The sequence below is a fragment of the Schistocerca piceifrons genome, chromosome 3, assembly GCF_021461385.2.
Source record: "Schistocerca piceifrons isolate TAMUIC-IGC-003096 chromosome 3, iqSchPice1.1, whole genome shotgun sequence".
Classification (NCBI taxonomy): domain Eukaryota; kingdom Metazoa; phylum Arthropoda; class Insecta; order Orthoptera; family Acrididae; genus Schistocerca; species Schistocerca piceifrons.
The window spans coordinates 487,671,153-487,694,706 of record NC_060140.1 but is presented as its reverse complement, the minus strand read 5'-3'; the positions used below and the strand labels follow the sequence as shown (position 1 = coordinate 487,694,706).

General features: G+C 39.6%; 1 protein-coding gene across 1 annotated transcript; it reads left to right on the top strand.

Moving 5' to 3' along the window:
* Positions 1-954: 954 nt before the first annotated feature.
* On the top strand, positions 955-22,191 carry LOC124789648 (28S ribosomal protein S34, mitochondrial). Its single transcript, XM_047257081.1, has 3 exons — positions 955-1,247; positions 1,326-1,538; positions 21,894-22,191. The coding sequence occupies exons 1-3, from the start codon at positions 1,074-1,076 to the stop codon at positions 22,083-22,085; spliced, it is 579 nt and encodes a 192-aa protein (XP_047113037.1). The 5' UTR covers positions 955-1,073; the 3' UTR covers positions 22,086-22,191.
* Positions 22,192-23,554: the final 1,363 nt, after the last annotated feature.

Here is a 23,554-nt window from a genome sequence, read left to right as displayed (position 1 = left end):
TCATCATATGTTAGGCATATACTCGTGGAACACCCCTTACAAGTTCTGAACTGCATGTAGTGTGTTTTTTCAAAGTTTAGTGACAAAGAATTGGCAAGGAACCAATGATTAATTTCCACAAATATTTTATTTGACGATCTTTCTAAGACTACACTTAATTTGCTATTTATTGCCATGTTTGTATAATCGGCAAACAAAACAAACGTGGCATCTGGTAATGTTACTGATGGAAGGTCATTGATGTACACAAGAAAAACTGAGGGCCCTAAGATGGAACCTCGTGGGATCCAACATGTAATTAGTTCCCAATTGGATGATGCCTGATAACTGAAAACATGTCTCTCTCCTGATATCACCCTTTGTTTCCTGCCAGAGTTATAAGATCTGAACCATTTTGCAGCATTTCCTGTTACACCATAATATTCTAATTTACTTAAAAGGAAAAGGTGATTTACACTGTCAAATGCCTTTGACAGATCACAAAACATTCCAGTAGCCAGAAATTTTTTGTCTAATGAATTAAGGACATTTTCACTGTAAGTGTAGATAGCCTTCTCGGTATCAGAGCCCTTTAGAAATCCGAACTGCGACAATAGTACGCTATTTGCAGAGATCACTGGCTGTTTGTGATAAGATGGTTATAAAGTCGATTGTACATTACCTTTTCTAAAATTTTTTAGAATACTGGTAAAAGTGAAATTGGATGGAAATTTGATGCTATTTCTTTATCTCACTTCTTAAACAGTGGCTTAACTTCAGCATATTTCAACCATTAAGGAAATATTCCACTGATAAACTACTGGTTACACATATAGCTTAATATGTTACTTAGAATCACATTTTTTAATTAACTTTGTTGATATTTCATCATACCCACTACAACTGTTACCGTACCGAAACAGAGTTTCCGCACTTCTTATAATGTGGTGTCTTGAGATCTCAATCCTACGCAGTGGTGAATACTGGCAGAGGATCTCACATGTGAGTGAAGTGACTCGTATGTCCACCGTACTTCCTTGGATTTCATCTAGTGTTTACAAATAAACAAGTAAGCGCTAGTGAAAAATATTACAATGCCCATAAAGTATATAGGCAGGACAACCGATTTTAGGGGGAAACCCCTGTGGGAAATATTAGGCAACCTGAAAAATTTTGGCGTGGGCAGAATTGTGGTGAGAAGTATGTTCGAAAGATACGACGAACCATGTTACTTTGTCATACGGAAAGTTGAAGCGATGCCGAATGAGGTAATTTAATGAAGTATGCTCGTCATATGGTAGAGGTGCTGTGAGATATTGAAACTGTGTTCTTATTTCAAACTGCAGGAAACTCGCAAGGTTTGCGTCTGGGCGGAAAAGATATTCAGGGGCAGGAAGTATCCCTACTTGGTGAAAATAAGTAGCGTCACATACAAAGCGGACTACAGGCTTATCCATAAACACGAGGAATATGCATATACCCATGCCCAGAATGCAGAATCCAGTGAGAAACCGGCGAGACTGCTCCCAAGAACAGCTCCTTTTCCACCTCTACTAAAAGTAAGTCTACATATTATTATTATTATTTTCCTATGTTAGAATCCTGAACTTTAAGTCCTCACAATTTAATTTTTATTGATTCGCCATAATTTCATGAAATGTAACCCAGAAAAAAAGGCAGATTACTAAAATTAAAATCAACAACTCTTACTAAGAGAAACATCAGTACTTTGCAAGGAAATCATTCACTCATGAGCAAAAATATGTGTAAACAGTATCATAGGTAAGGCATATTATGAACATAACAGATCATGTATTTCTATCAGGTTTAGAGCGAAATAAGCGATCTTAAATCTAGTTGATACTATCCACCAGTGTGCAACCAAAATTAGAGCGTTGTTTTCTCTAAGCAGTACAGTACACCAAAAGACAAATTTTTCAATTACGTATCTTCTTATACAAGGAACGAGAAATGCAGAAGCTTCTCAGTCCCCCTCCTTTCATACCATACTCTCGTGATTCTCATCACCACTAATGGCTCTATGGTTAACTTAAAAACCATTTCCTCATAAGGAAAAATTATTTTTGTGTAATTTTTGTTTCAGTTTACTGTAGTTTCTTTCATATTCATATTGATGCATATAGAAAGTCAGTCAAATTAGAGGTCAGATTGGGGAACATTGCAGCACTTCACAAGTTACTTCCAAGTAACTGTATTAAACTTGGTAATGTTTGCCATGGTAGCAGGGAACACATGGGATACAGTTTCAAGTGCACATTACAATACTACATTGTCACAGAGATTTTACAAAATAAGTGGTACTCGAAAATGATCGTCCCTCCCTCATTCTTCCCTACCATTTTTTGCAGTTCTTGCACTGAAATTATGCTTGGAGGATGAAGTGCTAGGTGAAACCCAAAGTAGAAAGTATCGGAAAGACAGATTAGTTGCCATAGGAGGGGGCGGTCTCATTGCAGTTGACAAAAATATTGTCTCTATTGAGGTCAAAACTGGTGTGACAGTGAAGTTATCTGGTCGCGTATAACAGGTCTAGATGAAACCAAGTCAATTATTGGACAATTTTAGCGACGACCCAATTCCACTGTGACTGTTCTAGATTAATTCAAAGAAAGTGCCTTCAGGGGCTCAGCGTTCATTTGGTGAGTATGGGCTTGGTGACCCTGTGCTTCCTGAGCTTGGGGCCTGGTAGGCGCCGTTAGTCCTCTGCCACCATAAGCTCTGGGAATGCTTCAGTGACCACCGTTCGGCGCAGCGGTGGAATGTTGTGTTCGCAAGGAACAGGGACCTTGGCTTGATCGCCCAGATCAGGAGTATGGTAAAAACCTCTGTAAAAAAACCCTCAACCCTAAGTTGTGGTTGTGGGATGCATGGCTGTTGAGGCAGAACAGTTGTAAGCCCCCGGGCCACCTGCCACACCTCAGTTGTACAAGTCTTACCCAGGCAAGCAGGGCTCTGTCTGGATGAATCTGTTCCCTAGCTATTCTTGAAACAATGATGGAGCCTCTTAATTCTTCAAAAACTGCTCCCAGTAGATGGGGTGGGCCTCTGGTGAGCAATGTTACCCATCCCAATAAGAGAAGCTGTGAGGATACCCTTTCTGAGCATACTCCTCAGAAATGTGGAATCAGTTATAGTAACAGGGCACAGATGTGTAAAAACGTTAAAAAAGAGCTGAGTGAACTTTTGCTAAGGTGTCCCCCATTCTACAGCCAGAAAGGTTTAGATGGTATTACAAGTGGTCTGAAGACATTTAAATGGCTTTGTAATAGAACATTGTTGATTGAGACGGCCACTGACTTCTAAAAGCAACTGCATTGGGTTACTACCCAGTTACTGTTGGACTGTATAAAACCTTAAATTCCAGCCATGGGATAATAACGCGTGAAGACCTCTTGGATGAGGACATCAGTGTCTTACAACGAGAATGGGCAGACGAGGGTGTTACAAAAGTCCATGTGAAGAAGAGAGTGAATGGGCAGAACTTTCAATACACAAGACCTGCCCGGCCACATTAAGGCAGGTTTCTTATGCTTACCAGTTTGCCCTCTTTTTCCAAATCCCATGTGATGTTTCAAGTGTCAACGATTTCATCATACAGCCATTTCATGTAATGGTCTTGTTACCTGTGACACTGTGGTCAAGCACCTCATGAACCAGGTGTGGAATGTTCATCTCCATCAGTGTGTGTTAATTGCTCTAACTCACATCCAGTTTGGAGTAGAGAGTGCCCCATCTATAGGGAAGAAAAAAAATTACAAGAAATTAAAGTTACATATCACGTGTCATATGCTGAAGCAAAGAAAATGTTTAAATCATTGCAGCCCCCATCATTCGGTACCTCATTTGCATCAACTGTGAAACAACCCATAGTTAAAGCTAATCTGACGACACAAATGAAAGTGGTGATTACCAGTAAGAACGTGTGTTCCTGTTGCTGCTTATACCAACAGCCGGGCTCTGGTAACACTGTGCTGGGCAGAGACTCATTTACACAAACATCTCAGATTGACAACGTGGAGCCAACAGCAACTATCCCACCGGTGCCGACTGGTACACTCATTTAGGGGTCTTCCCATGTTTCAGCTCAACAAGGGAAAGCCACCACAAAGGTCAAGTCAAAGTCCAGTGGAACAGTTCCTAAAGCACTGGCAGTGAAACAGGCTGCTGCTGCTATTGATGATTTGGCAATGGATGTGAATCCAATCAGCTTCCCACCCAGTCCTATTAATCCACCACCTTGCGTTCCTCACCAAGGTGCAAAGAGAAAGGGAAGAAAAACTTTCCCAATAGATAATGGACGTACTGCAGTGGATTGTAAGTGGCTTCAGAGTTCACGTGGATGAACTAAACTTCCTCACACAGACTGGATCAGTATGTATGTCTTCAGGAAACACATTTCAAGGGATCTGATGCCCCTGTGTAGGGGTTTTCGTCTACATTGCAAAGATGATCTTCACAGCGACAGAGCTCAGGGAGGAGTGGCGGTGTTCCTCCATGACATACTTTACTCCTCCCCTGTAACTCTAATCACCACTCTACAGGCAGTTGCTGTCACTGTGCATTTTGTGTTCTTTCAGGTAACCTTCTGTTCCCTCTACCTCCGATCACAGGTGCCACTGGATGGCGAGGCACTTTCCGAGCTGATCAACCAGCTTCCACCACTGTTCGTGTCTTAAGGGATTTTAATACTCATAATATTCTGTGGGGTAGTTTCTCTTCCTGCCCAACGGGGTGAGTGGTTGAAGGTGTATTACGATCTGACACCATGTGTCCTCTCCTGAAGATGCGCTCCATGACAAATTTGTGCAACAGCAGGAACACTCTCTGCCATTGATTTGACAGTTTGCTCTCTCGCACTCGCATACTCTATCGAGTGGGAGGTGGCAGATGACCTCCACCCCAATGACCACTTTCCTATTACTCTCTGGCTATTACAACGAATGGAGCCTGAAGGAATACCACCCAAGTGGCTGTTATCCAAGGTGAACTGGACACTTAATGGCCAGTTGGCTGTGCTTGAGCACAGGGACAGCATCCACGACTGGGTGGGTCACATCACCGAAGTAATCCACACTGCCACTGATGCATCTGTACCTAAATCGTCAGGCCGTCACAGTAGGCAACCTGTTCCTTGGTGGAACAATCAGTGTCGTTGCACTGTGTGGGACTGGCGGGCAGTGCTGCACAGGTTCCAGCTTATTCCAACTGCAGAGAACCTTTGATCCTTTGGGTTAGCAAGAGTCAAATCCCAACAGACAGTGAAGGAGAGCAAGAAGCAATCATGGTACGAGTTTCTAAAGTTCATTAATCGGTCAACTTCCACCACTGCCGTACGGGATTCTGTAAGGAAGAAATCTGGGAAAATGATGTCCCGTCCATTAGCTGCCGTAAAGGAGAATGGAGTCCTCAAAGCAACACCTGCGGGTATCGCTAACACCACGGCGCGGTACTTTTATGATGTTACTTCATCTCTTCCAGGTTTCCACGCCTATCACGAAGTTTGGGAGAGGAGACATTTTGCTTTCACCTCCAACAATGACGATACCAATAATCTCCTGTTCTCTATGTGGGAATTAGACAAAGCATTAGCTGCAGCCTGCGAGACCGCTCCCAGGCCAGACTTTATACTTTAGGGTATGCTATGGCACCTTAATGCTGCATCTAAAGAAATCTTACTTGCTCTCTTTAATAATATATGGAGAGATGGGGAATATCCTGTTCTTTGGAGGGAATCCATAATGGTCCCCATTCTTAAACCAGGGAAGTACCGCACCCTCTTAGGCAGCTATCGGAGTGTTGCTCTTGCCAGGTGCATAGGAAAGACGCTAGAGCAGATGATCGACTACCATGTATTTTGGACCCTGGAATCTCGAAATCTCCTCAGTCATTTCCAGTGTGGATTTAGTAGATATCATTCCTCTCTTGATAACCTCATCCTGCTGGAGACAGCTACAAAGGAGGCATTCCTACGGAAACAGCATTTAATGTCCATCTTTTTTGACATTGAAAAGGCATACGACACTACCTGGAGACACAAGATACTTGATCAGCTAATGAATGGTGACTTTGTGGCCGCCTCCCCATTTTCCTGTGCTCTTTTCTTGCTGAATGTTATTTTCATTACAGAGTGAGGAATACTCCTGATAGATTTCCTCAAGTTCATGATATCCCAGAGGGGAGCATTTTAAGCATGATTTTGTTTGCAGCTGCGATCAATGACATGTCGTCTGCAGTGAGGAGTCCTGTGCAGTGCTCTTTGTTTGTGGATGATTTTTCTATTTTCTGTTCCACTTCTAGTCTAATCAGTTACAGTTGACACTTAAGCAACTGGAAGAATGGTCTGCATGGACAGGTTTTAATTTCTCCCCAGAGAAAACGGTATGTATTGACTTTAATCATGATCATTCTCTTTTTACACCTCCGGAACTAAGGCTGTGGGATACTGCTTTACATTTTACGGAGACAGTGTGGTGTTCAGGTCTCTTATTTGATAGCAAAATTACTTGGCTGCCACATCTCAAGGAGCTCAAAACACGAGTCCTTAAAGCACTGGATATTATAAGTGCTTGAATAGGAAGAACTGGGCTGACAATAGATCCTGCTTGCTGCATTTCTTTAAGAGTTTTGTGCGATCACGTCGTGATCGTGGTTGTATGGTCTGTGGCTCAGCATGACCAACATATTTAAAGATGCTGGACACCATACACCACAAAGGCATTGGATTGGCCACTGGAGCCTATTGGATGAGCCCTATACCGAGATTGAGTGCAGAGGCAGGGGAGCTACCATGAGCTGCTCGGCAGTGGTTTCTTGTTGCTAAGCAGGTGCTCAAGCTCAGGTCATTTCTGACTTTGCTGGCTTTCCCTGCAGCAATTAATATCTGCGCATCCTCAGAAAGACTATCGCACTCATCCATGAGGCTTGAAACTGGTATATGGGCAAAGCAGCTGTTCTTAAATCTGGGAGTGTCTCCGCCAAACATTCAGCGGGAGGGTTGGTGCAAAGCTCCACCCTGGTTGTTATTGAAACCTAGAATGATTTTAGATTTGATAGAGAGCAACAAATTGTTCACTCCAGACTACGTCTTTAAGCATAAATTTCTTACCATTGTAAATTAGCACTAGGACGGTAATGTGATATACACAGATGGGTCCAAAGAGGGGGATGCTATTGTTTGTTCTGTCATTTTTTTCCTGCCTCTGTCTTTAGTTTCCATCTACCTTGTGCATTTACTATCTTTGACACTTTAAAGCTGTGGATCAGATGAAACGTGAACACGGATTCCAGTTCCTCGTCTGCTCTGACTCACTTAGCATGCTGCAGACACTCCAGTCTATGTACCCAGTAGATAGAACTGTCCAGAACATACAAGATGCCATCCTGCACTTGCAATGACAAGGAAAGGTCTCATTTTGTTGGGTTCCAGGATATGTGGGTATCCGTGGGAATGAGTTAGGAGATACTGCGCCTAAGGAGGCATGAACCCTTCCCCACATATCTGCCTAGCCTATCCCTCTGCACACCGTGCTGTCATTGTTGTGAAGGTCTGCCATGCGTCTTTGGGAGGAAGAGTGGCTGGGCATGATGGAAAATAAGTTGCGAGCAATAAAAGCAACTGTGAGGCCATGGTGCATCCTTCTGGTCAGTTTGAATTGATGAAGTCTGTTTAGGACACAGCTCTCTGGCCCATGGCTTCCTTCTCAGACACGAAGAACCACCTGTATGTGGTGCATGTGGTGTGCTGGTTATGGTTTGCCACATTTTAACCAACTGTATTTTATATAATGACAAGAGGCTTCAAGTTGGTTTACCAACAGACCAGTCCTCAATTTTAGTTGATAATGATCTGAATGTGGCACATATTTTACGATTTTGTGTTTGGTCTTCACTTCTACCCAAGCTCTTTGGTCGCCACTTTTAATATGTTGGAGAACAACTGGCTCGTCCCATTGCTATTTTTATAACCAGCTGATCTTCTTTTCTGGACTTGCCTCTTAGTGGCTGTCCAGATCAGATGTCATTGTTTGTAATGGTCTGCCTTGACTTGCTTGCTCCATTGCACTGTTTAGGGGAGTCGTGTGTGTTCATGTAACAAAGAGTACAAGGGGTCCTTATATGGTCTTATGTTGTATTTTAGGCTATCCTCATTTTGTGTGCTATAGTCCCATTTACCTCACACAGTCAGTGCATAAATACCCTATCATGCGATATTGGCTGGAGGTGCCTTTAACCTACCGAATGTAGACTGAAATGTCTATGGATTTATTGCAGGGGGTACAGACAGAAAGTCTTTGTGTTGAGCAGCTGGTTCGGCAGCACACACACTTGAACTACCTGAGGCCTTGTAACTACAGTCAGGCTGACATCAGTATAGAGATGGAGATTAGTGATCATGATGTCATCATAGCGACTATGATTATGAAAGTTAATAAATCAGTCAAGAAAGCTAGGAGAGTGTTTCTGCTAGAAACAGCAGGTAAACAGTTGTTAGCATCTCACTTAGACAGTGAATGGACATCACTTAGTTCTAGTATGATGACATAGGGGAATTATGGGTAAAGTTTAAACAGATTGTAAATCATGTTTTGGAGAAGTATGTGCCTGTTTATTGGTTTAAGGACAGGAAAGACCCATTGTAGCTTAACAGTGAAATTCAGAAAATGCTGAGGAAGCAAAGGCTGTTGCACTCTTGGTTCAAAGGAGAACAAGCAAATGAAGACAGACAAAGTTTAGTAGACATTTGTGCATCTTTGAAAAGATGTTTGTGTGAAGCATGCAACTACCATCAGTCATACCTTAGTGAAAGGTCTGGCTGAGAGCCTGAGAAAATTCTAGTCCCTTTTAAAATTGCTGAGTGGGTTTAAGGCTTCCATCCAGTCACTCATTGACCAGTTTGGTGTGGCAGTAGAAGTTACCAAAATGAAAGCTTAAGTTCTAAATTTCACACAAGAGAATCTTATATACATACTGTCGTTTGACCATCACTCAGATTCCTGTATGGACAACATGATAATAAGTATCCCTGGCATAGAGAAACAACTGAAATAGTTGAAAGAAAACAAGTTGGCAGGTCCAGATGAACTCCCAGTTCAGTTTTACAAAGAGTACGCTATGGAATTGGCCCAGTACTTAGTTTACATTTACTGTGAATCTCTTATCACAAAAAGTCACAAGTGACTGGAAAAAAGCATGTTGTATCTGTTGTGTTGTGGTCTTCAATTCAGAGACTGGTTTGGTGCAGTTCTCCACGCTACTCTATCCTGTGCGAGCTTCTTCATCTCCAAGTAACTACTGCAACCGACATCTTTCTGAATCTGCTTAGTGTATTCATCTCTTGGTCTCCGTCTACGATTTTTACCCTCCAAGCTGCCCATCTCCCCCTATGATTTTTACCCTCCACGCTGTCTTCCAGTACTAAATTGGTGATCCCTTGATGCCTCAGAACATGTCCTACCAACCGATCACTTCTTCTAGCCAAGTTGTGCCACAAGTTCCTCCTCTCCCCAATTCTGTTCAACACTTCTTCATTCGTTACATTATCTACCCATCTAATCTTAGCTTTCTTCTGTAGCACCACATTTCGAAAGCTTCTATTCTCTTCTTGTCTAAACTATTTATTGTCCACGTTTCACATCCTTACGTGGCTACACTCCACACAAATACTTTGAGAAAAGACTTCCTGACACTTAAATCTATACTCGGTGTTAACAAATTTCTCTTCCTCAGAAACACTCTTCTTGGGATTGCCACTCTACATTTTATATCCTTCTTACTTCGACCATCATCAGTTATTTTGATCCCCAAATAGCAAAACTCATCTACTACTTTAAGTGTCTCATATCCTAATCTAATGCCCTCAGCATCACCTGATTTAGTTAGACTACATTCCCTTACCCTCGTTTTGCTTTTGTTGATGTTCATCTTACACCCTCCTTTCAAGACACTGTCCATTCTGTTCAACTGCTCTTCCAGGTCCCTTGCTGTCTCGGACAGAATTACAACGTCATCAGCAAACCTCAAAGTTTTTATTTCTTCTCCATGGATTTTAATTCCTACTCCATATTTTTCTTTTGCTTCCTTTACTGCTTGCTCAATATACAGATTGAAAAATGTTGTGGATAGGCTACAATCCTGTCTCACTCCTTTCCCAATCACTGCTTCCCTTTTGTGGCCTTCGACTCTTATAACTGCCATCTGGTTTCTGTACTAGAAAGCCTTTCGCTCCCTGTATTTTACCCTTGCCACCTTCAGAATTTGAAAGGGTGTATTCTAGTCAACACTGTCAAAAGCTTTCTCTGAGTCTACAAATGCTAGAAACGTAGGTTTGACTTTCCGTAATCTATCTTCTAAGATAAGTCATAGGGTCAGTATTGCCCCACATGTTCCTACATTTTTACGGAATCCAAACTGATCTTCCCCAAGGTTGGCTTCTACCAGTTTTTACATTGTCTGTAAAGAATTCGTGTTAGTATTTTGTAGCCGTGACTTATTAAACTGATAGTTCGGCAATCTTGTATATAAGAAGGGTAAAAGAATGGACCCATAAAATTACAGACCAATATCTGGTTTGCTGCAGAATTCTTGAACATATCCTCAGTTCCAATATAATAAATTTCCTTGAGACCAAAAAGCTTCTGTCCATGAACCAGCCCAGTTTTAAAAAAAGCACCACCCATTCAAAACTCCACTTGCTCTTTTCTCACATGACATACTGCAAACTATGGATAAAGGGCAACAGATAGATTCCATATTTCTAGATGTCCTAAAAGCATTTGACATGGTGCCCCACTGCAGATTGTCAATGAAGATACAAGAATATGGAATAGGTTCCCAGATATGTGAGTGCCTCAAACCCAGTACATTGTCCTTGATGGCAGGTGTTCATCAGGGACATGAGTGTCATCAGCAGTGGTTCAGGGAAGTGTAATAGTACCGCTATTATTTTCTATATACTTAAATGATCTGGCAGACAGGGTGGGCAACAATCTGCAGTTGTTTGCTAATGGTGCTGTGATGTATGATAAGGTGTTGAAGTTGAGTGACTGTAGGAGGATAAAAGATGACTTGGACAAAATTTCTAGTCAGTGGCAGCTAGCTCTAAATGTAGAAAAATGTAAATTAATGCAGAAGAGAAGGAAAAAGAAACCCATAATGTTCAAATACAGCATTATTAGTGTACTGCTTGACACAGCATTTAAATATTGGGGCATAACCTTGCAAAGTGATATGAAGTGGAACAAGCATGCTTGACAGGGAAGGTGAATGGTAGACTTTTTTTTTTTTGTTGTTGTTGTTAGAATTTTAGGGAAATGTGGTTCATCTGTAAAGGAGACTGCATATAGAATGCTAACCTGACCTATTCTTGAGTCGTGCTAGAGTGCTTGGGATCTGCATGAGGTCTGATTAAAGGAAAACATTGAAGAAATTCAGAGGCAGGCTGCTAGATTTGTTACTGGTATATTCAAACAGCACACAAATATTAAAATTCAGGAACTCAAATGGGAATTCCTGGAGGAAAGGTGATCATCTTTTTGGGGAACCCTGTTAAGAAAATTTAGAGACCTGACATTTGAAGCTGACCACAGAACAATTCTACTGCTGCCCACATATGTTTCGCAAAAGGACCACACAGGTAAGGTACGAGAAATTAGAGCTCATGTGGTGACATATAGACAGTTATTTCTCCCTCGCTCTGTTTTTAAGTGGAACAGGAAAGCAAAAGACTGGTAGTGGAACAGGGTACCCTCCGTCACACACAGTGTAGGGGCTTGCAAAGTGTGTATGTAGATGAAGATGCAGTATTCTTTCTCCAATTTGTGTTACTTTTTCTTAATTTTGTAATTTGTGTTTTGTAATTTTTATGTACTTTATTTATTTAACCTGATCTAATTAGGCCCATCAGGCCCTCTCTTACATTGGACCAGGGTTTCACATGTACAGTACCTTTTTTATATCATAGGTACCCAAGAAATAACAATTTCAATATGACAAATAGTAGTAAAATGATTTGAGTCTTTGAATTGGCAGTGTGAGTAAATTATTCTGACTGTGAACTAATAAAGTTAATACTGGCAATACTTGTACTACTGCAGCTGCTGCCACTAATAATGATAATAGTATTAAATAGGTGCACTGATATAGCGAGTTCTGAGGAAAGGGAATTTGAGGAGACTGTGTCAGTTAAGAACACTGGGAAATGAGGAAGAGCTGGCTGGAAAGAAAGATGTACAAAGTTAACTAGAGCTTGGAGGGACAATGGCAGTCATTATTGTTGTTTTAGTAGAAATGCCATTAACTGTCTTCTGAAGCTGGAATTGTTTTTCAATTCTATAATATAACGCAGGAGGTTATTCCAGAGTCAGGTTCCTGCTACCAAGAAGGACTTCGAGAAAGCGGCTGAACAATGGAGTGTGACAGAAAGAATTTTGTTGTGATGGGAACAGGTGTTTCAGCCATGCTACGCAGACAAAAGCATTAAGGTTGAGGATAGATATGAAGGACAGTGTTCACTGAGAAGACATTAGAGAAGACACAGGATATGAAAATAGCTGCACTTGTCTGCACACAGTCACAATATCTGTGCATCTGGTGGAATACGATTAGAGTGTCGAACATCACAGATATAATAAACAGAGGTGTTCATAACCACTTCCAAGTGTGGTGAGCTATCCTGTGGGTCCTTTTAGGATAACATCGCTGTTATCAGTAGTTGAAAGTATAAGTTTCTTCTTTAGGTAAAGAAGAAAGAGTTTTGCACAATGCAGGTACATGCTCAGTCCAATGTAGCTTTTTACTTATTATTACTCCTGAACTCTTTGCTGTAGGAGAGAAGGTGATATTCCTCATTTAGAGTTAAAAATGGCAGGGATTCCCAATATTTTGGGCCAATGAACCTAGAATGACCAAACAGTACTGCTTGTGTTTTGGTTGGGTCGAGCTTTAAGCCTGTATCCTGTGACCACTAAGTGCGTACAGGTCGGTATTGAGATTCTTGATAGTTGTCTTCACATTTATTGGCTTTGCAATTAGATATAACTGAAGGTCATCACCATACATGTGGTATTTCTAATAGGACAAAACTGATGAAACATCATTTATATACAGTGAAGATGTTGTAGGACCTAATAACAAACCATGGGGAATGTCTGATACTACCTGCTTCCACGGTGACTTTTTTGCAAGACATGATGCTTGCTGGTGAGATGTCAGGTATGTTTGAAACCATTATACTGCACTTGATGAGAAATTTAGGCTGCTAAGTTTGGCAGGTAAAATGTCATAGCAGACAGTGTCAAACGCTTTGCTGAAGTCATCACCATACATGTGGTATTTCTAATAGGACAAAACTGATGAAACATCATTTATATACAGTGAAGATGTTGTAGGACCTAATAACAAACCATGGGGAATGTCTGATACTACCTGCTTCCACGGTGACTTTTTTTGCAAGACATGATGCTTGCTGGTGAGATGTCAGGTATGTTTGAAACCATTACACTGCACTTGATGAGAAATTTAGGCTGCTAAGTTTGGCAGGTAAAATGTCATAGCAGACAGTGTCAAACGCTTTGCTGAAGTTTAAGAAGCACATGATTGTTATCTCTTGTGCATCCATGGCAAGCTTCAGGTCATCCGTTACCTTTATTAAGGCAGATGATGTGCTGCGATGTTTACAGAAGCCTGATTAGTATTAGTCTAGTGGGTTGTTTGTTGGTAATAGTTCGTTGGCTGCTCATGGACTGTATATTCTAAGGACTTAAAACTTTGTAACTATTATTTTCGTTAGCTTTGCACTGCCGTTTTTATAATGTATAGTTTTATTTTAATCTGTTTCTATCCACTAGTGCAGTGGTTGGTAAACTCATTAGTCAAAAGAGCCAAATATCAACAGTACAATTGCTGAAATTTATTTTGAGAGCCAAATTTTTTCAACTTGAACTGTGTAGGTAGGTATATTGTTATTAAAATGTGTTATGGTACTCCTAAGCTGGCTGATGGTGAAAACATCTTCAGTTTGATTGAGGTCAACTCCTTTGAACTCTCCCACACACTTGGCTTGTGTACTAGTTTTTTTCTAGACGTATCAGGAATGAATAATACATACAGTTTTTACTGTCCACAAAAATATAAATTGTATGGCCCATGTTAGGCTGCAGTCATAAAGAATAAATGTTTTGCCCACCTCATTTTGTTCATCCTGTTATGTCCAAACAGCCTCAACATCTTTCTCAGTTCTCCACACTCTACATCCATTTACTCCACAATGCTCCATAATATTGACTTAGTAAACTTTATTTAAAACTTTAACCCTCAGTTAAATTGTAGGAATGTTGCATAGAACTTGATGTTATGCATAAAGGATATTATTTATTGATAAAATTAAATTGTAAGACATCCATTAAAATAAAATAATGGCAATAACTATCGCTTATGTGGACAGTGGTTGTTCATCTCTTGGAAAGTTTCTATGTTGTTGACTAATTTTTTGCATGATTCTAGGGTCTCGTCAATAAGATTTCTAAATTCACTCTTGATTTGGTTTACACATGAATATGTAAGCCTGAGTAAGGAATGAAAGGTAAACACAAGTTTTTCAGCTGGCTAAACAGTCAGAAATTCTATTCCAGGTGTTAAAAATCAACGTACAGGTACATTCCCTCTCTAGGTCTTTCAGAGCAGACCAGTTGTGCTGTGAACTAAGTTCATATATTTTCCTCCAGTATTTCTGCACTGAGGTGCTAAAGAAATAGGTATAGGCCTGCATATTCAAATACAGAGATACGTAAACACTGAGAATACAGCACTGCAGTTGGCAAAGCCTATATAAGACAAGTGTCTGGCTCAGTTGTTAGATCGGTTACTGCTGCTACAATGGTAAGTTATCAAGATTTAAGTGAGTTTGAACATGTTGTTACAGTCGACTCACTAGCGCTGGGACTTAGCACCTCTGAGGTAACAATGAAGTGGGATTATCAGGAGTCCGGTAAAACAAATTTTCGATATCGCTGCGGCCGGAGAAAGATCCTGCAAGAACGGGACCAACGACAACTGAAGAGAATTGTTCAGCATGACAGAAGTGCAACCCTTCCATAAATTGCTGCAGATTTCAATGCTGGGCCATCAGCAAGTGTCAGCATGCAAACCATTATTCGACACATCATCAGTATGGGCTTTCGGAGCCGAAGGCTCACTGGTGTGCCCTTGATGACTGCACAACACAAAGCTTTACGCCTCACCTGGGCCTGTCAACACTGACATTGGACTTGATGCCTGAAACATGTTGCCTGCTTGGAAAAACTTGTTTCAAATTGTGTCGAGCGGATGAATGTGTACGAGTATGGAGACAACCTCATGAGTCCATGGATCCTGCATCTCAGCAGGGGACTGTTCAAGCTGGTTGAAGCTCTGAAATGGTATGGGGCATGTGCAGTGGAGTGATACGGGTCCTTTGATACGCCTAGATATAGCTCTGACAGATGACACATACATAAGCATCTTGACTGATCACCCGCATCCATTCGGGTCCATTGTGCATTCCGATGGACTTAGGCAATTCCAACAGGACAATGCTACACCTTACATGTCCAGAATTGCTACAGAGTGGCTCCAGGAATACTCTTCTGAGTTTAAACACTTCTGCTGGCCACCAAACTCCCCAGACATGAACATTATTGAGCATATCTGGGATGCCTTGCAATGTGCTGTCCAGAAGAGATCTCCACCACCTACTAATCTTATGGACAACCTTGCAGGATTCATGGTGTCAATTCCCTCCAGCACTACTTCAGACATTAGTCGAGTCCATACCACGCCATGTTGCAGCACTTCTGCGTGCTTCCAGGGACCTTACGTGATGTTAGGCAGGTGTACCAGTTTCTTTGGTCTTTCATTGTATATCCTCGCAAAGACATTCAAATTTCAAGCTCCATAATTTTTTTTTTTTTTTAAATCTGGTAATTGCAGTTCAAAGCTGCTGGTGTCAGTATTAAAAACAGATAAATTTAATTCTGTTAAAGTAACATAAGGAGTTTTTTAAACTATAGCTTTGCAGTTATGAATACGGAAACCCTGTTGAGAAAACTGTACTTCATATTTAAAAATGTTATTTCAAAATAGAAAATGTCAGAATCAGAATTATTTTCTCGATGATGTTTCAATGGGCTTGGGTTAAGTAAATCGAAGTTTCTCCTTCAAAATATTGAAAAAGAGAAAATTTATTTTTAAGTGAAATAACTTCTTCTAGTATTGGAAAAAAAAAAAAAAAAAAAAAGAGTTCCCTTTCCCCTGTAGTTTCGATTAAGCTGATTTAAATGTTGTAACATCTTCCATGAAATAAAATTTTTGGACCCATTGATCATCTGTGAGTTCCCAGGAAACATTTGTCTCAAGGAGAAATGCTTGAATCTCTCTTAATAAGGAAGGAAAATGTTTCTTCGTGATAACCAGTGTTTTTTGTAATGCAGCGGAAGATTTGTGTACTCACTCTCTGTTTCAAATAAAATTTCTTTAAATTGGTGATGATTAACAATTTTAGTTATAATGGAGTTGATAATTGTAACCATGAAATCCAAAGCTTTGCAAATTTTTTCTGGGAATGTCTGTGCACAAAGTGCTTCTTTATGAATGATGAAATGGTAAGTAGGTATCTTATGGTTGTGTTTTTCAAAGTATCAACAAACCAGCTTCTTAACCAGTTATACAGTCCACTCCATCTGTCGAAATAGAGACAGTTTGGTTGAGTGGAATATGTTGTCTTTCAGTGCACTCAGCTACAGCAATTGCTGTATCCTCTCCAAATATTTGATCTTGGAATGACAGTAATTCTAAAATTTCTCCTTTAGGACATGTAGATAAAATTAATTGTACAAAAAGTTGTGTTGCATTGTTTATGTCCCAAGACTCATCTACAGCTGTCGATAAAGCTGAAAACAATTTAAGATTTCGACTTGCTGGTTGCTTACATATTATAATGGCAGGCCAAGTAGTTTTTATTGAGTGTGTACACAGATACATGACACTATATTTCAACATAGTCACAAAATCTCAGTAAACAACAGTAGGAATGTTCTGCCTATTGTTCAGTTCCCTTGATGATAGAAATCCACTCCTTGGTCGTGGAGCAATTTGAGAACCACAGTGTGAAAGCCCTCATTGTTCGAAAATGTGCGATTGTTGCGAATAAGTTTCTTGATTTCCTGGGCATTGTCAGTGGTCAATGTTGATGACCTTTCTTCACGATCAGCATCACCCACATCTGTGTGGTGTTGGTCAAATTGTTGACACCATTTCACTACGGCAGGACGTGAAATTGCATGTGGTTGATATGTTGCTAGAATTTCATGTTGAGTCTGCCTGCAGTTTAGACTTTCCCACAAGAATTGTAATGTCACATGTACTTGAGCTTTGGAGTACATTTCTTGTTGTCATGCCATTCCACTCGCACACTGTGATACATCTATTATCTGTACCACAGGAGAACTGTCTCTGCAGGAAACCCAGCACTTGCACACTCTCCTAGCTGTGAGCCACTGTTGTTGCACAATGGTCTCAGAGTGGGATGACATGCGTAACTTACCTTTTGAAGTCCCCTTGTATATCTTCCTCTCTTAGCAATCTTTTGACTAACAACAAAACTTGCAGTATTAACATTGGTGGATGAATGCATCCTATAATTAAATACAGAACTTCATTCTTCTGAAATTTATCAGTTGCTTCATTCCTTGCATTATTGGCATGATATTGAGTATACAAAAGGCTCTTGTTTGGAGTTGTAAAATGTCTCTCCAAGTCTGATTTCTTGCTGTGGGTCGGTTTTTCTTGACAAATAACCGGTTGCAAAATGCAGGTTTATTAAACCTTGACAATCATTTCCACAGTTTTAAAACCATCTTCTTCAGAAGATGTAGGACTTATTTATAAGATTATGACACTGTGTATGGAACAAAGATAGTAACATTACAATAAGCAAAATTACAGGAATGTTACAAAATTTTTTTAAAGAAACATACATAAAATCACATTATCTGTAGTCAAAGTGCAAGTTGTTGGCTGTCTATGAAAATAGAAAATAGTACCTGTCTGCTGCAGGGATTTGCATTTAAAAAAAAAAAAATCCCATATTTGACACAGGATGCAACAGTATATAGAATGCTACTTCAAAGATTTGTATAAAACTGATATTTAAATATAATATGTGGCATCAGATCCTATACAGCAGCGTTACGTCACTGACTAGTGACTGACAAAGGTGGAGGCACTAACCTGAAGTTATCTGTGATAAAGGGCACACCTGTGCATCCTGTATGCATGTGGCTGCAATGAGCAGTGTGTGTGATTCTGCTAGTACATGTTATTAACAGGGTTAACATATTAACCAAATAGTTGAAAAGAGGAAAAGGAGAGGGGGTAAAAAGAGTGTTATTAAAGTCAAATGGCTTATACAAGGTCTGCAGGCTCAGGTAAATATAGCAGACTCCTTAAAAACGTGCAACTCTTATGAGAAACACTTGTGTGCGAATATGCAACCATAAAAGTATCATGTTAAGAGGAGTGATCATACTGATAAAGCATGCTATACAAAGAGGGGATGTTATAAAATAACCAGAAAAATGGTAAATGAAGCCAAACTAACCAGTGTATATGCCTAGAAATCATGTGTTGCAGGTAGAATAAAAGACACTAAAAAATAAAAGGGGGGATACACATCTAAAATGGTACATTACTGAAGTAACTGTGTGTAATGTAATTGTGGATGACAAAGAATCTTATAAAATAACAAGAGATTATTCTTACTGAACATAGAATTTTGAGGAATACAAACACAGCACAGAGGCCAGCACCGAACAGTCAACTTGGCTTCTCAGCCAGAAGTAGAGGCTTAAAGGCATCCAGGAAATGTCCGCTTGCAAGTTAAAGCTGATCATTTAAAATATAGCTGTTGTTTTTCTCTAAGTGTTTGAAAATTTCAAGCTCGTCCATAAATCTGATCTATGCCCTTTTACTTCTTTGTGTTCGAACACAATATCCTTTTGAGTATGACCAACAATAAATAAATGTTCTGCGAAGGTGGAATTGTGTACATTACTACTTTTCTTTCCTAATAGATGTTCTTTATGTCTCACCTTGATTGTTCTACCAGTCTGCCCAATGTAGTAACTGGGTAGTTACTGCAGATTATTTTGCAAATGCCAGAATTTTAGAACGGATCCTCAGCATTTTTGATAGTATGCACAAGATGTTTTTTTTAGGTTATTATTAGTAGAAAAAGTTACCCTGCATTTATATTTATTCAGCAAAAAGCTTATTATTATTCGCTTTACTGTTAGTGGATGAGTTACCTTGTAGAGTTAATTGATTTTGGTAGTTTTGTTACTCAGGATATGATCTACTAAATGGATTTTATTACGTTTATTTCGTTTTGTAGATTACTAGGAGACAGGGGCGTTATTATGGCACGATTGACAGCAGAGTGAAAGTTGCTGAAGTGCAGGCATATTCAAAATCTTGACAGATTGGAAGCCCTAAAGTTTGAATAAGTGTAGAAGTCTTGGTCCGTTCAAATATAAATTCGCAGTTCTCATCTTGTATTTCTTTGTAGGTATGTTAAACGAGTCCTCTAAAAAAGGTTTTGTTTTACAATAATAAAGTGACCAACACCAAATAATTACAGTTCTTAAATTTATGACAAAAGTATCTGTAGGATTTGTAGCTGGTTGGAAAAATGCAGGTAACTTCATGTGTCAAGTAGATACTTTTTATCAGCCACACCTGATTTGTAGACATGACTAGCATTGGCCACTGCACGTTGAGACTGCTGACTGACTCACTCACCTAATTTGTGCTTGAATCACATGTGCGTCCTCCGTATGTGCAGGTGACTGAAACTTTGTGGCATTCAAATGCACAGAACGGCAGTAATTGGAGGAGAATGTGCCGCTTTTTTTTGGTGGAACCACGGAGTAGGGACAAAACACTTTGGAAAGAGGCAGGCAGAAATGCAAACTGCAAGGGTGCTGGTATTAACTATAGTTCTAGTAATTCAAGTGGGGACAGTTGCTCAGTAGTAACACATTGTGGAACATAGTGCAAAGATATGATTTGATATCTTTCTGGAATTGTTTGTGAGGACCCGCACATCATATTTTGTAGAAGAGCCACACTCAAGGGGCCAAAGAGCTGCATGTGGCTCCTGAGCTGCAGTTTGCTGACCTCTGCACCAATGTGTCCAGCTTATACTAGTTTGCCACACTTTGTATTTGACTGCATCTGCTATTAGTTCTGCAAGCTGTAAGTTTCTGCTCAAGATGGTTGCTTTATATTTTGTGCAGAGTTTTTATTAACTGATTATTGCAGTAATTCCATTTATTAGACTTTGATTTGCCTCCTCTCCTACACCTCTTTGCCAGCAGCTCCTTGGAGTAAGTGCTGCTACATTGATTCTTCCCCCCACCCCCTTTTTTTTAGCTCTTTGAGGAAGGCACAGCTTAAGAAACTGTTTCATCTTTCGAAGTTAGCTTAACTACCTTCTTTGTCTGTGGCATATTAATATGTCCATTTGTGTTTCAATTTACTGCTTCCATGTTTCTTATATACACTTAATGCCTTATGTCTCATAATGCACAGATATCTCCTAAGAAAGTAATACATTAATGAACTGACCAGTTTTGATGCAATGTATTTGAAATGCATGCTTATGACATCAGCAGTGAGGTGCCTATTGACTGCTATGGAGTAACACAGAAATTTACATGATTACTTGAAAAATCAACAGCACTTTGCTATGTCTATTTTAGTTTTATTGAATGGTTCATTATTCTCTTTCTTTTCTATTCCTTGAAAAAAATTACTGCTGTAATGATATGTTCTAGATAAAGGGGATTGCTAAGGACATTTCATAGATACCTCAAATGAATTTTTCTTTTATATGAGTAACAGGTCTAGTTGTAAATACAAATATTTTTCTGAGATATCCTGCATCTTGTTTGTTTGAAGTACTCTGCTGCCTGAAACATAGTCTTCTCCACATTATGTGAAATATACAGAATGTGTATGTCATGCTGATGCACAAATTCAGATGAAATATGAATTATTTTTGTTTGACGATAAAGGGAAATATCAGCTAACACTCACTGTCACAAGATGCCTGATATATTCCAGGGATGTGTACTGGTTTTCTTGTGAAGCAGGCTGTGTGCCATCTTACCTGGAAATGTTGACTTACTTGGAACACACTGACTGACTGGCTGACAGTGGCAACAGCAGAACCGAATGCCTGATGCTGTGTGGCCACTGGTAGCCACAGCAGAACCTCATGCCTGATGCTGTGTGCTTGGCCTGACCTGGTGGTGAAACATCCATCACTAAGTGTGTGGCAATCAATATGTTAAAAATAACAAAGCCATAACATTTACACTCTCACTCCGTGAACTACCCCACCCCCTTTCTATTTCTACTGTCATTGGTTCTCACTTTACTACTTTGTCATTTTTTGTTCCTCTTTTTATCTTTGTTACTTGTATTGCTGTCATTTCTGTTGTTGCTTTCCTTCCACTACTTGCACTAACTTTTCTTCTTTTCTCCTCTGATATTTTCTTATTTTGTCTTATTGATACTTTGATTTTTAGAGTCATTTCGACTTATGTCCAATCTAACTGTTCTGTCTGGCTCTTCAAAAATCTCTTAGTCTTAAGTTGTTGTTTGTTGGTAGCGTTTCATTGTTGGTTTCTCATACGTTCTGACATATCGTCTCTCCCTTGACTAGTGGCTCTGTATAGCCCTGTTTTCATTAGCTCTTTTTGATTCAAGCTTTCACTGTGCTCCTGTTTGAAAGGTATTGACAAGGTTAAAATATTTATCAAAATGTGTCACAGATTACATACTTTCTTTTGTTACAGGAGCTGATAATCCGTGATTGCCTAGCCAGGGGCGAAAAAGTGACAGAGGAACCGAGGATGCCACTTGTATGTAACCAAGGTGTTGATAACGTCTCAGTAGTTGCAAAAGAAAGTGAAAAGCCAACTGTCTCTATAGATAGACTCTTTGGTGCTACTAAGAGCCAAACATTATATAGTAATATTGAAAAGTGATATGTTGGGGCAGTGTATAATTTTATGTTGTTACACTGTATAATTTTTTGTTGTTACACTGTAAGTATTGTATTTTATTAATAAAAAGAATTGGTTATGTATGTTACTTATTGTTTGGAATGTATTTACACCCTTTTTATTTGATAAATGTATTGTTTCTCTCCCTGCTTTCATTTTTGTGATGATTAAGTCATATGTGTAAGTTGTGAAATTGAATGTGCAGGATAGAGATAACCTTGATGTGATTAGAACAAGTGCTACTGTGTAGGTGAGCAGTAGCGACTTCATCTATGAAGGTGTTGTGTTGCTAAAACTACTATATTGGGGCTTTGTTGTATAGCTTTCTGACAGAAGTCATACCAAGTTTTCAGTTCTCCTACAGTCAAGTCTTTGCCAAAATCAAATTTTAGGTTTGTATACTGATGTTCATGGGCATAACCTTTCTCATTGTTTGATCCTGAGTGTAATGATGTATTTGTTACCAGAGCATCATGAAGATATCTCAGTTAACTTCTGGACTGTCTGAACAATTTATCTTTAGTTAACCCAGTCATTATTATAGTCAAATCTCTTGGTAGTGCTGTATTTCAATAAGGAAAAGAGCAATTTTGACAAGTTAGAAGTGTATAATGACTTATGTATGCTACACCACACATTCATTCAATTTTAAAAAGTATTTTTTCACTCTGTAGCGGAGGCCTGCACTGACGAAACTTCCTGGCAGATTAAAATTATGTGCTGCCATGAAGTTCCAAGCAATATCTTCCTTTATATGTGGACATAATTTCTGTCACAGTGTTAATCTGAAACATTTCAGTGATAGCTTTTGAATCAAATACATGAGTAATATCTAACAGCTGCAGAAAAGTAATCATTGCCAAAACCTGACGTATTTGGAAATTATAGCATGTTTCTGAGTGATAGGTTCTTGAAGGATACACTTCTTTCTGAGCTAACTCTGTAGAATCTGTCACTCTCCAGTTGTATTAGACTTGCCCAGACATGCTGGTGCTGAGCCCTTTTTTCTTGGTTACCTATTGCTCTTAGTTGCTGTGGGGTCAAAATATATGGTTTGGTTTTAAAACAACATATCCTGGGAGGAAAGGGCATACTGCTGGAGGACAGCATCAACTCTTCAAACTGATCTAGTTTTTGGAAGATCCTCATACAGCCATGCTGATATAGGTTTACTATTTACAGTTATGTTGATTCAGCTTTTCTGTGGTTTCCAAAATGACTTGAGGTAAATGCTGGTATCGTTACTGAAACATAGTCCTTTACTCTTGTCCACTCTGAGATTATATTGCATCAATAACAACCTAGATTCATGATGTTTGATGAAAATGGGGGTAGTACATAAAATCTGGAAGAACGACATTCTGCTGGCCTGAGCTGACGAAGGATTAACACAGAAATGACAACAGCTGCAATGAAAAAATAAAAACACTATGCGCCATGCCTTAAATGAA